Raw genomic sequence first — 13,960 nt, forward strand, 5'->3', positions numbered from 1 at the left:
ACAAGTGTCATAAAATATTCGTCAAATTATACTCAAAAATTATTTTTTAATATTTGCACAATAAATAAAAATTTAATTATAAGTCGTACTGTTTTCTGTTTTATACAGACTGGAAGTGAAGGTCAAAGGAAAACCGAAGCCAGAAGGAAAATGGTACAAACAGGGTGTAGAGATCGTGCCATCCGAAGAATTCCAGATCGAAGATTTCGAGGATGGCACGTCGGTGTTAACGATCGCCGAAACTTATCCGGACGACACGGGTGAGATTGTGTTCGAAGCGCACAATCCGCTCGGCGTATCGACCACGATGACGTACCTATCAGTAGAAGGTAATAATTCGTTCATCTTGAACGAAGATACACTATCAAACAGCTGTGAAAGCTTCGCTAATCTGCTTGGTACCAGTTCTTTTCAGCTACGCTCTTCTTCGATCGGAATCATCAACGAGAATCCCCAAATGCTGTCCCAAAATCCCCTTCATATATTATATCAGTACTCACACTGAACACTCACATCCCATCACCTACACTTTTTTTATATTCTTTTCTTCGACGTTTCGCTAGCTAATTCGGGCCCTTTCAGTTCCATCTGTTGACTATCGAACGAACGCGTTAAATCAATTGCAAATTAACAGAAAAATATTTCAAAGTCAAATCTAATAAATATCTTAAAAAATTTTGAAATTTTGAAGAAGATAGTACTTACTTTTGAAAAGTTCCACAGCGAATTTTTTGAATTCTAAAATTTTAGAAAATTGAAGTATTTACTTTCGAAAATATTTCAGTACAACTTTGAAACTCTGAAATTCCAAAGAACTGTAGTTAACATCGATTTTAAAAAATTTCCAAACGCTAGAATTTCGGCAGATTAATTAGAATTCTCTGATCAGAGATCAGTAATTCTCCAATTGCAATTCTCGCCAGAAAGATCGCAAAATTTCCAAAAAATTTCACGCGATCGTTCGAAAGTCAAGAATAAAAAAAGAGCGCTTTAATCCAAATCGAAAAGCTTGCGAGAAAAATATCGCGTCGCTTCCGAAAGATGGGACTGAAAGGGTCGAAGTTCGCAACGGATCACTAATTATCGTTTGTCGATTAGGAATCGTCGGAACGGAGGAGTACAGGAAACCGTCGTGGGTGATCCATATGGAGGAGATGCAAGAGGCTCTGAAAGGTAAGCGTCGTCGATCAGAGGCGATCGATTGCATGCTGAGTGAAGCGGAGTGCAGCTTTTCAACGGATAGTCTGGACGATCGCGCGATTAGAGACGAAAGCTCACAGAGAGACAGTTCGACGATGATCAGCGAGTTCTCGTCGACGAGAACGTTGATGAACATCGACGACGAAGGTAAGAGATGCTTCGAGGAAGAGGAAACCACACCGAAAGGATTCTTCTTGTCCAGAAGATACTCAGATTCCCTGGAAGTCGAACAGGAAATCACCACCACGGAATACTCTTGGGAGATGAACGCATCGAGCAAAGAAAGAACTTCGGATTGGAAGCAACGTACTTCCGAAGAAAACGTGGAAAGTATTTCTGAGATCGAAGATGGTAAATGTGTGGTGAAAAATGAGCAGAAAAACGTGGATAAAAGGACAAAGTCCGAGAAGGTAGGTAAAATAACGAGGAGAAAGAAGTTGGAGAGTTTGGAAGAGAAAACTGTCGCGAAGAAGAATACGGAAACGAAGACAGTTTCGACGACTACTTCTGTGAAAACACGACGAGAAGTTGGAAGTAACACAACTAGGTCAGCTAGCACACAAAAGGTGAAATTATCGAAGAATCCAATGGTGGAGAAATCGACTTCGCCGATAAGAATAACTAGTATAATAAACGTGAAGACTAGATCTCCGTCTCCTGTTCGAACAAAGTGTTCCAAGATGAACGAATCTACCTCAAGCGAGAGACAAACGAAGATTACGTGTAAATCAAATTCCCCTTCGCCTACTAGATCGGATAGATCGAAGCAAACTAGGTCCACTGATAAATTAGCTACAGCGAGATCAATCAAAAGCGTGAAATCAAAAGAAGGGATTAGTCGTAGCGGTGTAACAAGTAAGACGAAGGAAAATGTCGACGTACTTTTAGCAGAAAGTAACGAATCCACGATGGAAATACTGAGAAATGAAAGAAGAAAGAAGATTGTGTTGGACTTCAACGAATTTCCACCTCCGAGATCGGAGAAGAAAAGCAACGTTCACTCTGATCTATCGAACGTCGCGGAACCTGGATTTTATTTGTCACCTATCGAAGAGAACAGTGAAGCTTCGACCGGAAGTGGACACAGTAAAACGATTCACGAGCACTACGGAGGTGGAAAAATGATGGAAAGTACGTTGGAGTACGATCACGCGAGGAAATATCACACTTATCCAAAATCCAGGATTCCAGTGGCAAGATGGTCGAAGGAGCGTCGATTTGGTCATTTGATGATGGATCCAAAGATGTACCCCTTGGAACCGAGGGAAATCGATCTGGAAGCTTTTCAACAGTTGCACACGGCAGACAGTCAAGAGGAATTGCAGGAATTTTTATTGTTGGAAAGTCAGTGCAGTGGAAACCTTGGTTTAGCTGGAAACATGTCGACTTCCGAGGTATCGTGTAGCGAGCACCATAGCGAAGATGAGAGAGGCACCATGTCAGGTATTATTGTCGAATTTAAACTAACAATTTAAAAAATTGCTCTTTTTTCTGTGATTTTTGTGTTTCTTATAAGATTGTGGTTTTTGCATGAACGTTTTTTTGTACGTGTGTTCCGTCTGTTTTTCTGTTTGGCTAATCAGATTACTGACATCGGAGTCACGCGAGTCGCACAATCACCAATCAAGAGATCAGGTAAATGATCTGTGGGAGATTTCATGTTTTCGCGGGATTTTTTATGGTTGTTTTATTAGCTACGTTTTATTTACAGCCACGCAATCTGTACCACGATTCATTCAAGAGATTACCGACGTTTACGCGAGGGAAGGTGAAACTGTGGTGTTCGAGTGCAGTTACTCCGGCAATCCTGCTCCAGGTATAGCAAATTTTCTAATTCTACGTTGTTTAAAAATCAGCTAATCCGACGTTGGTCAAATTTTAATTTTATCTTAAGTTACAAAGTAGACCATTCGTTAGATAAATAAAAAATTCTTTGATGTAATATTCAAGAGGTGTAAATGTAAAAGAAGATTTTACACTTTTTGGATATTTTTCTGTAAATTTTAAAATAAATTCGAATTTTTGCTTTTTAAACTATACTCATAGCACAGTATAAATAATTTGTATTATTTATAGTTAATAAACCACAGATGTGGAAAATTCTTGGCACAATTTGATTCTATTAGTCGGGGCTAATTTATGCCAACAAATTTTCCAACTGATTTTTGTAACAGATTGCATAAAGTTGCACAAAGTGAGCCCTAACGACGATAACAAAATTTAAATTAGATTTTAAATTTTTACACAATTTTATCCGAATGGCAGTAATAATGATAAAATTCCAAGTTTTCCCTATCCTCCGAAATTATCACAATTAATTTGTAAATGGAAAATTATCACACTTTTCCCATAATTTTCAGACGTTGTATGGTACAAGAACGACAAGCTGATCATGAACACCTCGAACGTGAAGGTACGTATCATGGAGGAGGTGAAGAAGACATCGCTGTTAATTAAACAGGCGACTGTGGAAGACGACGCCACTTATGTGTGCAAAGCCACCAGCGATATAGGCTTGGCAACGACCAGAGCCAAACTTCACGTATCAGGTATACCTCGTTAAATTCCAACAAACTGTATCGTTCACATTTAAACAGAAAGAATAACGTTGAATACCGTTGAAATATTTTCTTGCAGAAACTGGTGAGAGAGGATTCATAGACGAAGAGGAAATCGTCGAAGAACAACAGACGATCGAAGTGAAACCTAAGAAGAAAGAAGAAGAGAAGCCACACAAGAAGAAGAAGCCTGAGCTGAAGAAAGCGAAGGAGACGAAGGAGAAGGTGAAAACTGAACGTGTGAAGGTAGACAAGAAGGAAGTTCGCAAAGAGAAGCTGGTTCCTAAGGAACAGTCAGAGGAAAAGTTAGTAGAATTGTTATAAAAGCAAGTTTCTAGGTGAAGAAGTATTCTTAACTTTGATATAATTCGAAGGAAAATCGCGGACATTGAGGAAACTCAGGTGCTCGAAACGGCGGAAGTTATTGAAGAGCAGCCAACTGAGGTAAATGCAAATATTAAATACAATAACCAAAGAAGACATAAAAAGAAATTTAATCAATATAATTTTAATTAGAATAGGAATATTCAATTTCGTCTCTCTTCCTAATCATCCGATAAACCTAAATTTCCCCTCTCAACACAGGTATCACGAGCAAAGAAAGTGGTACCAGTCCAAGAACCAGTCCAGACGGAAGCAATCGCGTTGCTGAAGAAGATCGACGATCAGAAGCCCCACGAAATGGTACCGAAGCCTGAAGAGCGTGCAAAACGAGTGGTGGAGGAACGTGAAGGAGTTGTCGTGGTGTCTGAAGTAACCACCGAAGACGTGGCTCGAGACTTCACGGTGGATTCGGTGGTCGATCATGCTCAAATCACGTCGGAGACCCTGCAAACCGTCTCCGTGTCGGAAGTACACACGGAAGCCAGTGTCCAAGAGATCAAAACGAAACAGAGAAAGGCGAGGAAGTCGATAGTAACCGAAGAAGAGATATTCGAGGAGAGACCAAGAGAAGTGATCACGGAAGAGAAGCCGAAGAAGAAGAAGAAGGACAAGACGAAAGTCAGAGAAGAGGTTACCATTGAGGAGATTGTCGAGAGACAACGAGAGAATATCGCGAGAGAGGTGGAAGAAATCATGGAAATGCTGCATGCCAAAGAATTCGGTCCCGGAGAGGCTCCTCTTCGAGAATTGGCTACGATCGGCTTCCTGGTACGCCAAGGTGTCTCCGTGAACGAGATCAACGAGAGTCTGTACAGAACGGACAATTTCCCTGCGTTGAGAACACCCGAGGCTCAAAACGCGCTGGTTCAACTGGTGGAAAGAGAAGGACATGGACCGTTGATCACGCAAGTTCTCACTGAAGAAACGACCACCGACGAAAGCGTCGTGGCTGCCACCGTTGGCTTCCGCGCCTTCATGAGAATGATCGAGCTGCAACACGTCACCGTGGAAGAAGTGCTCACTCACTTCGCTCCGGAGGACTTCCGGCCGCGTGCTTGGGAGGTTACAGAAGCCACGGAAGTAAGAATTCGTTTTTTCTTTCTTAATAAAATACAATACAAATTACTCGAAGAAGTCAGACACTTTCTTCGTAAATTTGTTTACTCGAGTTCTTCGTTCCAGTTCTTCGATGTTATTTTCGATGGATTTTTATCCTTAGATTTGGGTTAAATTATTGTGAAAATAGACGATAGTTTAGGTGTTATCGATTAGGAGACCTTAATTAGGAGTATACTAAGAGTAATTAACCGCAGGTTGAGACGGAGGAACGGATTACGGAACGGGTGGATGTCGTCCATAAAACGGAGGTCCATTTCATGGGTAAGTGAAGAATGACGATGTGATGTGAGGTTTGAAATACGAGAACAGACGAAAGCGTTTGTATACCACGGACAATGCGACGTCACGAAATCATTGCTGATCAATTTTTGTTCTTTCTTCCGAACATTTCAACATCTCTACATTTTTTTTTTCTTTTTTTTTTTTGGTGTGTGCTTGCGTGGCTGCCTATACACATAACTTGTACATTTCCTTTTTTTTTCTCTCTCGTTTCTCATTTTTTGTTGTTGTAAATACTTCGCGGCTCATAGATATAAGCTCGAATAAGCATGCGTTTGTCCTCCTTTTCTTTTTTTTTCTTATTTTCTTCTTTTTCTCTCTCTGTATATATACCTAACCAAACGAAGAAAAAACGAACGCCTTTTCTTCGACACACGTTTTTTTTGTAACGTTATGTATTGTACATTTTGGAAAGATCGAATAAAAGTAACGTTTTTTACAATGTGCCATAATACTCCTGTGTGTTTTTTTGCCTCTTTTGCACAATCGCTCTGAGTTCCTTTTCTCTCCCTACGCTCCTATGAAGAGAAACCATGGGTTTTTGTTCTTTTTTCTAATTGCAGAGAGGAGGGACGAAAGAAAAGCCGTCCGCACGCAGGATATTCGAGACATTAAAGGTTTGAAGCAACGAGTTTCAGTGCATGGGATATACATTCGTATGATTCGCCATTCGATTAACGAATGGAGGGCACCATTAATAATCTTTCTTCTCATTTCTTCGACGCTAAAGATTTCAGTGTCCGGACAGTCGACACCACATCGACATTTCCAGTCTTCCGAATTTTTCAATTTCTTAATTTTACAGTTTCCATTCGAAACATTCCATGTAAATTGAATTCTCTCGATTTTCTATCTGTTACGTTCATTTTTTTCATACTTTTTTATTCGACGATTACATTCCACGTGTTCGAAGGAAGAAGATTTTAGGAGTTTTTTTTTTTTAAAAGTACATTCTACGTGGAAATTGAATATTAAGTTTGACAGAGTGTGGTAATTCTGAACGGATACCAAATTCTTCTTCATACATCATTCCACTGTAAAGCTTGAAGATCATCTTAATCGTTTAACGAAGAATCATCTCGTGTTTTAAAAAAAGCTCACTTTCGCTGACTAATCGGCACCATACCATATATACACACTATATGATAGAGACAGTCGTTGCAAAAATTTTAAAAAATTTTAAAAAACACAAAGTATGTGCGTCATCGATCATACGATACGGTCTCTACGTAATGATTGTATTTTATTATTCTTTCAGATGCATGAAGCTTTACTTGATCGAATAATAGCAGTAAAATTGTTCTGCTTAAGCCGCTATGCTTTCCACGCGCCGTAATCCCCTTTCACGTATATAGTATATACAGTAGCTCCTTTATTTCATTTTTTTTTTCTCTTTCTCTCCATTATTTAATCGCCTAATTAAGTCATACTACTCCGTTCCGTCACCAAAAAAAAAAAAAAAAGAACCATCCAGCACCGTACGCTTCTCGTTTAGAGCTTCGCGCTGCTAATCGCAATTTCGATGTAAGTAAGATTTGATTTCCGCTTCGATTCGTGTATTTCATGCACTTGGTAGTACGTTGTTAACGTGTTTCGTCATTTGCTTGTTTTTAACGGTTCATTTCGAATTTGTTTTCTTCGTGTCATGTATTTAAAATAAAAAAAAAAAAGAAGAAACTATGAAATAACCAAGTTTCATTTCTTGTAGAATTATTGAAATTTTTTTCTGAATATTGAAAAATATTTTTCTTATAAATTCCAACGTGTGTGAGAATTGACGTGGATATTTCATGGTTTCTGGACATTTAACGTATTACATTATCCGTTTGTACAATGACATTTTCTCGTAGTACGTATGCAACAGTAGTACAGAATGCAATTTGCTGTTTTTCACGTATCTCTTGTTACTGTTACACATTCAAGTTACACACTCACATGAATCTCTGTATAACAATGTTGTCCTATACATACAAGACGATTAGCGATCTAGATCTCTTTTCTCCTCTTCTTCTGTCCTATTCATTTGTCTTATTTTATTATTATTCTTCTTCTTTTTTTTTTGGTTTTCTTTTGTTTCACGTAGTAGTAAGCACGATGTGTAACAGACAAGCGTCTCCGTCTCTTTTATTTTTCTCCTTTTTTTTTTTGTGTTCATGTTGGTTTGACTTCTGGCCGGCCTGTACTATCATTTTCTACTGCCACCACACGATATTCACCAACACGCACCACTTGTTATTAAACAACGCATGCCCCGGTGCCTGCGATTCAGCAAATTACCGCAAAACACTACTCTAGTATACCGCAAGAAAATACATTCCAGAGACATCGTAATTCGAACAATGAGAACAGTATTTAATTTCTACTATACAGAGAACACTGTCGTAAAACGATTCATTTTCATCAATATACGAGAAACATACTTTTTACTTCTCAGACAGTGTAACATTTCAACCCTAACAGGACGAAAATTGAAGACAAAATGAAACTGGCACGACATTGCTATCGAAGTGATAATTACCGATATCTATGAAATTTTCATATGCGGTACTCAAGTACTCGAAAAAAATATTTGACACGTATTCTTTTTTATTGGCAATTGTCCGTACTGAAGATAGGAAAGTCGCCCCCCGAAGTTGGGAGTAATAGGCATATTTGCTTTTATCTTTTATTTTGCAAATTTGTTGTTAAAAAATTACGAATTTCGTGGATTTACCCCTTTTTCTCCCCTTTCATTGTGGGTGATTTTCACTGTGGATCATTTTTGATATAAAAAAATACGCGTCGAATATCTTCTTGAGAACTATTATATACCAAAGTTTCATCAAAATCGGTGATCATCACTTGGAGGTGTTCCCTCGTCGGTGTAATTAAAATATAAAAATTCCTCTCTGAACGTGAACTTAAATCTCTTCGTCCTGAAAGGGTTAATGCTTCATATCAGCACTGAAAGCACAGCAGAAGTGTACGATACCTTTGGAAGCCGCGTAGAATGAAATGAAACACGCTGTTCACACTTTTTTATCCGCTACTGTGCTCCAATTCTTCTATCTCCTCATTTTTTTTCCACACCACTTTTTTTTCTTTTCTAAGTTTCTTTTTTCTTCCACCTTCACACAAGCTCGTCCGCCGTGCACTGTACGTAATGTAGGTTTTCTTTTCTCACTACTGTATCGTATTTTGAAGCACGTTGGTTCTGTTGTCTGAGCAAGCCAGCATCCGCTCAATGGCTCGTCGCATGAAGTCTGCGCAATGAAACAAACAAACAAACAAACAATAAGTAAATAAAAAAAAAACTTTTTCAAATAAAACAAAGCAAAATAAGAGAATGTAGTTTTTGTTCGTCTAACGGCAAGTGAGAGCGAGCGAAAGGTTACGTGAGAGAGACCGAGAATCATCGCGTTTTTGTGATTGACACGAATATTCTCACATACTTTCCACAGAATACGAGGACACACGGCAGGCACACACAACACTGCGCAAACGCAAAGATACAATACCAAAGGAACAGATCGAAGAGAGAAAGGAAGATAGGGACGAGGGGGTTCAGGTTGTAGAGATCGAGGAGATCGAGGAAACGGAAAAGGAGAAGAAGAAGCGAAAGGACGAGGAAGAGATCGTGGAGGAAATCGAAACGGTTATTGTCGAAACGGACAGAAAGGGCAGACTGACTCAAAAGCAAAAGAAACGCGAGGATATAGAGAAACAGGAGGAGGAAGAAGAAGAAGAAGAAGAAATCATAGAGAAAGTTCGAAAAGAGTTGAAGCCTAAACGGCCACAGATCGGCAGAGATGAGGTTGAAATGGAAGAAATCGAAGAATTCGAGATCAAAGAGGACAAATCTATGCCCTCTATCGTATTAAATGTTCCCAGCCAACGTCATCAAGTGGTACCGTTAGATCGTACCATTGAACAGGCACCTGGAAAACCTGAATTAGAAAAGGCTAAACTAACGATGGATGTTATTACTCCATTGACAGAACACCTGGTACCTGTTCAAGAGAAAGAGATCGACGATATTAGCCAGATCAAACCTGTAGAGCGTAAAGCATCATTGTCTATCTCACCGGTGGAGCCTTATTCAATCACAGAGACAACTGTACAGGCTTCTACTGGAGAATTTTCAGACACGTTCAAACCTACGTCTTATGAAGCGACGCCAGGAATTGTTCCATCTGAAGGTTTGCTAGTTAGCGAGACTCTGACCAACGATGCTGCTCTAACTAGCTTGACTATCACCAAACAAGAACTCAGCAGAACTGCAGACGTCAGTGTGACTGTTCAAGAGGCTGCCACTGTTTACGAAACAATGGTCAGTCAAAAGGAGGTGCCAACGGAGGACTTCGTGACACCGTTAACAGCTAAAGCTGAAGACAGCTTCCTGCCGCAGGTAGGATTGTCTGTGTACGAAGTACACGAAGGTTTGGCTGAAGATAAGTTGGAACCTATGAAGACTGTACCTACGAAACCGAGAGTAAACATCACAGCTGTCGAGCCACTCGTAGTTGAAGAAGTTCGAGCTGAAGACAAACCAGGGAAATATTATCCGGAATTGATCGTTCCTACAGAAATTGCGACAGAGACTATTATTTCGCAGAGACAACGAGTCACCGAAGAGATGCATGCTCCTGAGAAGGAGGGTGAGTATACTCCAGGAAGGCTACCACCAAGTCAGATAGCACAGGTTGGAATATCGTACGGAAACGAGACAGCTATTGTGCAACAGAATGTGATCCAGGAAAGCGAAGGGGTATTCATCTCTGAGAGGAAAACCGACACCTTCGAGGCAACACCTAACGTCACTCTTCTCGAAGGAGTTTCTGTGTCTACCGTTCAAACTCAAGACACGGAGTCTGACCTGACTATAGAAGAAACGAAGAAGGCTGTGGCTGATTTGAACGTCGTTGAGATCGCGTCAGCAGTCACGGTTGAAACTGTTCCCTCTGAAAAGGAGAAAGAGTACCAGCCAGGTGATAGACCAGCTACTAAGACCGCAGAGACGTCTATATCATCCTTGGAAATTGGTTCCATCGCGAGCACGATTGTCCAAGAATCCGAGGGTATCTATCAACCGGATCAGAAGCCGACGAAAGTATTAGCCGAGACTTCGATCAGACCTGAAGAACACGTGACGGTATCAGAAATCCACACAGCGGACTATCCATCGGACTTCAAGGAGGAATTGAAGTACGTGCAGGAAAGTGGAACCGTGACTGTGCAGCTGACAGAGGCTAAGATGGTACAGGAGACCTTGACGCACGATCGCGAAGGTAAAATGGAGGAAATCGTTAAACCCGAGGAACGCGTGGTGGAAACTAGCTACGACGCTATCAGAAGTGTCGAAGTGTTCCAGACAACGTCTATAGAGAAAGAGGCAGACTTGAAGGTCTTCGAAATGCCGGAATCCCATCGTGGAAAGACTGTGCCTACTCATCCTGTAGTCTCGTTGGAGGTTGAGATGACTCAGCCTGAAGATAATCTGGGAGAGATGAAGAAAGAGGTTCCGACGTCTGGTGTGGCTAAACTGGAGCACATCAGCCTGCAAGAAACGATCGTGGGCGAGACTGTGGTAGCTGAGGACGTAGCTCCAGTAGAGAAAGACAAAGCTCCGGAATCTAGAACAGCTGAAATCACTATGAACGAGATCGAGAGCGTGCACACCACTATGGTGGTTGCTAGCGAGAAAGAAGCTGAGTATACCGAGGTTTCCGAGGTGAAAGGAGCTTACGCCAGCACTGAGTTCACCACGCAAGTAGCTCCGGTGTTCGAAGAGGTGAGAACTCATTCGCCAACCGGAGAATACGTTCCGGAGGAGAAGCCAGCTTCCGGTGTGGCTCAGCCGTCGCACGTTCCTCTGGAAAGCGTGACTGTGGCCATGCAGGAAGTGGCAGAGAAGGAAGATTTGTACAAGACTGACGTTAAACCAGATGAAAAGACTGCAATCGTCGAGATGACTGAAGCTAGACCTGGTCCAACAGTGTTGGAAGTGATTCCACATGATCGCGAGAATGTATACAGTCCTGACGCGAAACCACAAGACTACACTGCTCAGACATTGGTGTCTGGTCACACGGTTGCGTTAAAATCGGAGACTTTAGTGGAGCAGAGCACCGCTGATATGAGCATCGACAAACCTATGTCTGGAAAGGCTATTCCTCAAAGAGACGCTCTGGAGGAATTGATTATCACGGAGACGAACATTGCTGAGACGGAGAAGACCAGGGAAGCGGAAATTTTACCGATTACTCAGAGCGCAGAGGTGCAAATTCAATCGAAAACGGAGAAACTCACTGTCACTGAGGTCATGAGTGTCTCGCAGGGGGAAAAATTGGAGGTAGAAGAGATACCAAAGGAGAGAAAAGTTACTTTAGGAATTACCGGAGGACACGAGGTAGCTGAGATGCAGGAAACCGTTCTTGCTAGCAACATCAACATCCTGAAGGAAGAAAAGGCCAAGGAGGAGCACGCTAGTCAGCAACAAAGTGGACTAGAAGTCGTAGAACAGACAGAGATATCGGTGTCAGAGAAAGAATCGCCCTTGCAGGAAGACGTGAAACCAGATACCAAGAATATCGAAGTCACCTTCGAAGAAGGAGAAGGAATAATCGTTGGTATGACCTATCCCGAAGACAAAGAGGGAATCTTTACTCGAGAGGAGAAGCCAAAGGGTGTAGAAGCTACCGTAGACATCATCACTCAGGGAGTAGCGTCTAAATTCGAAATTCTCAGCGACACTGGCCTAAGCGACATGCCAGACGAAACTGTCCAGGAGATGAAACCCAAGACCACGATATTACCCATCGAAGCTGCGATTGCTGAAGAGGTGCAGACCAGAGAAACAGAGGCACCGTTCAGCGAGATCAAACCTGACGACAAGAAAGCTACCCTGGAGTTCGTAACTGGGGAAGGTTTGATCGTTTCAGCGGTCACAGCTGAAGACAAGGAGAGCACTTTGCCAGAGGCTGAGAAACCGGAGACTAGATTAGCCAGCTTCGACATTCCAACTCACATCGTGGCTCAGACCAGCGAGACAACCACGACAGACAACTTAGGCGAGTTCAAACACGAAGAGACAGTTACTGCTACAGCTACCGCTGATCACATCGCGTTCCGCAGCATAATCACGTCGGAAACAGCTCCTGGCGACCTGGAGAAACCGATGGAGGACTTCGTGCAGCCGGAGAAGAAGATGGTCGACGTGTCGTTCCAAGAGGAGATTGGAGTGACTGTAATCGAGACGATTGCTTCTGACAAAGAGAAGGAATACTTCAAGAAATTGGAGATCCAAGGTGAACAGGCTACACCCAGCTTCGACGCTCACAAAGTTGCACAGATGATGGAAGTTACACCAGCTGCTCTATCTGGAGACTTGACTATACCTGCTCCAGCGTCGTTCGCTGCTAAGGAAGAACGGTTGCCGTTTGAGAGCATTGTACAGACTGAGACCATCGTTTCTGAGACCGAGAAGGAGTTCAAGGATAAGCCTGTGATCGCTAACAAGGCTGAAGTGTCCATCAATGAAATTATCAGCGCTACTACTACGACTGAGATACCAGCTGACAAAGAGGATATTCTTCAGATTCCTGAGAAACCATCTGAGAAACAGGCCAGCGTTCAGTTCGCTGGACACGTGATTGCTGAGAAGACTGAGGTAACTGTGGACTCCAGTGCTGGTAAGTTGGAGGAAGTGACACCTGTCTCTGCTTCAGCTGTACCATCTAGTATACCTCTGGAAGCTTTGATCAGCTCGGAAACTCAACCAACTGAAGCTGAAGGATTGTTGACCAAGGACAAAGCGCCTTTGGAAGCTCTCGCTGACTTGACTTTAGTGGAGGAACAGAGTATACAAGTGTCAGCTGTGGTTTTGGAGGATAAAGAGGAGGAATATAAAGCTAAAGAGCTTCCAGAGATGAAAACAGCTGGAAAGACGTTAGTTTCCGGCCACGTTGTCGCTGAAACTTCTATGCAAGTCGTCGACTTCAGCACCGGAGAATTGGTTCAGGAGAAACCATCTGAAGCTACTGCAATGCCGGAGCATATTCCATTTACACCTTTGATAGAGTCTCAGACAGTCGTGCAAGAGAGTGAGGATAAATTCGTGCCGGGACAGTTGCCGGAGAACAAGACAGCTGTCGTAGACCTTGAAGAAGGCAGGAAGATCGTGACTGTGTCTCAAGTAACACCCGCGGACAAAGAATCTCTGTACGTCTCGGAAGAACAGCCATCGAAGCACGCAGCTTTGGTTGGATTGGACACTACTCACGGAATAGCTGAAACAACGACAGTTTCTATCGAGGATTCGGTAGCCGAAGTGAAGATCGAAAAGCCGGACACTAAGACAGCGTTACCCAGTCAAGAAGTGTACCAAAGCGTCGTGGTCACTCAGGATATCGTTCAAGATCAAGAGAACATCTTCGAAGGAA

At 42.1% G+C, this 13,960-nt stretch overlaps 2 protein-coding genes across 2 annotated transcripts in view; both read left to right on the forward strand.

Moving 5' to 3' along the window:
• Positions 1-13,960, forward strand: part of LOC108570437 (titin) — a 108,049-nt gene that overhangs the window by 62,763 nt on the left and 31,326 nt on the right. Inside the window, exons 47-55 of the mRNA XM_017932297.1 lie at positions 109-329; positions 1,099-1,173; positions 2,912-3,016; positions 3,561-3,749; positions 3,838-4,063; positions 4,133-4,202; positions 4,344-5,222; positions 5,456-5,522; positions 6,104-6,157. Of these exons, the coding sequence (XP_017787786.1) occupies positions 109-329; positions 1,099-1,173; positions 2,912-3,016; positions 3,561-3,749; positions 3,838-4,063; positions 4,133-4,202; positions 4,344-5,222; positions 5,456-5,522; positions 6,104-6,157 (1,886 nt within the window). The remainder of the gene's footprint in view (positions 1-108; positions 330-1,098; positions 1,174-2,911; positions 3,017-3,560; positions 3,750-3,837; positions 4,064-4,132; positions 4,203-4,343; positions 5,223-5,455; positions 5,523-6,103; positions 6,158-13,960) is intronic.
• LOC108570439 lies at positions 1,950-2,916 on the forward strand. The gene is made up of 3 exons (XM_017932299.1): positions 1,950-2,643; positions 2,784-2,835; positions 2,895-2,916. The coding sequence occupies exons 1-2, from the start codon at positions 2,109-2,111 to the stop codon at positions 2,789-2,791; spliced, it is 543 nt and encodes a 180-aa protein (XP_017787788.1). The 5' UTR covers positions 1,950-2,108; the 3' UTR covers positions 2,792-2,835; positions 2,895-2,916.

This window comes from Habropoda laboriosa, unplaced genomic scaffold (assembly GCF_001263275.1).
Source record: "Habropoda laboriosa isolate 0110345459 unplaced genomic scaffold, ASM126327v1 scaffold84, whole genome shotgun sequence".
NCBI lineage: Eukaryota > Metazoa > Arthropoda > Insecta > Hymenoptera > Apidae > Habropoda > Habropoda laboriosa.

Coding starts and splice junctions, on each gene's coding strand:
- LOC108570439 (XM_017932299.1), top strand. CDS start 2,109: ATGGAAATACTGAGAAATGAAAGAAGAAAGAAGATTGTGTTGGACTTC.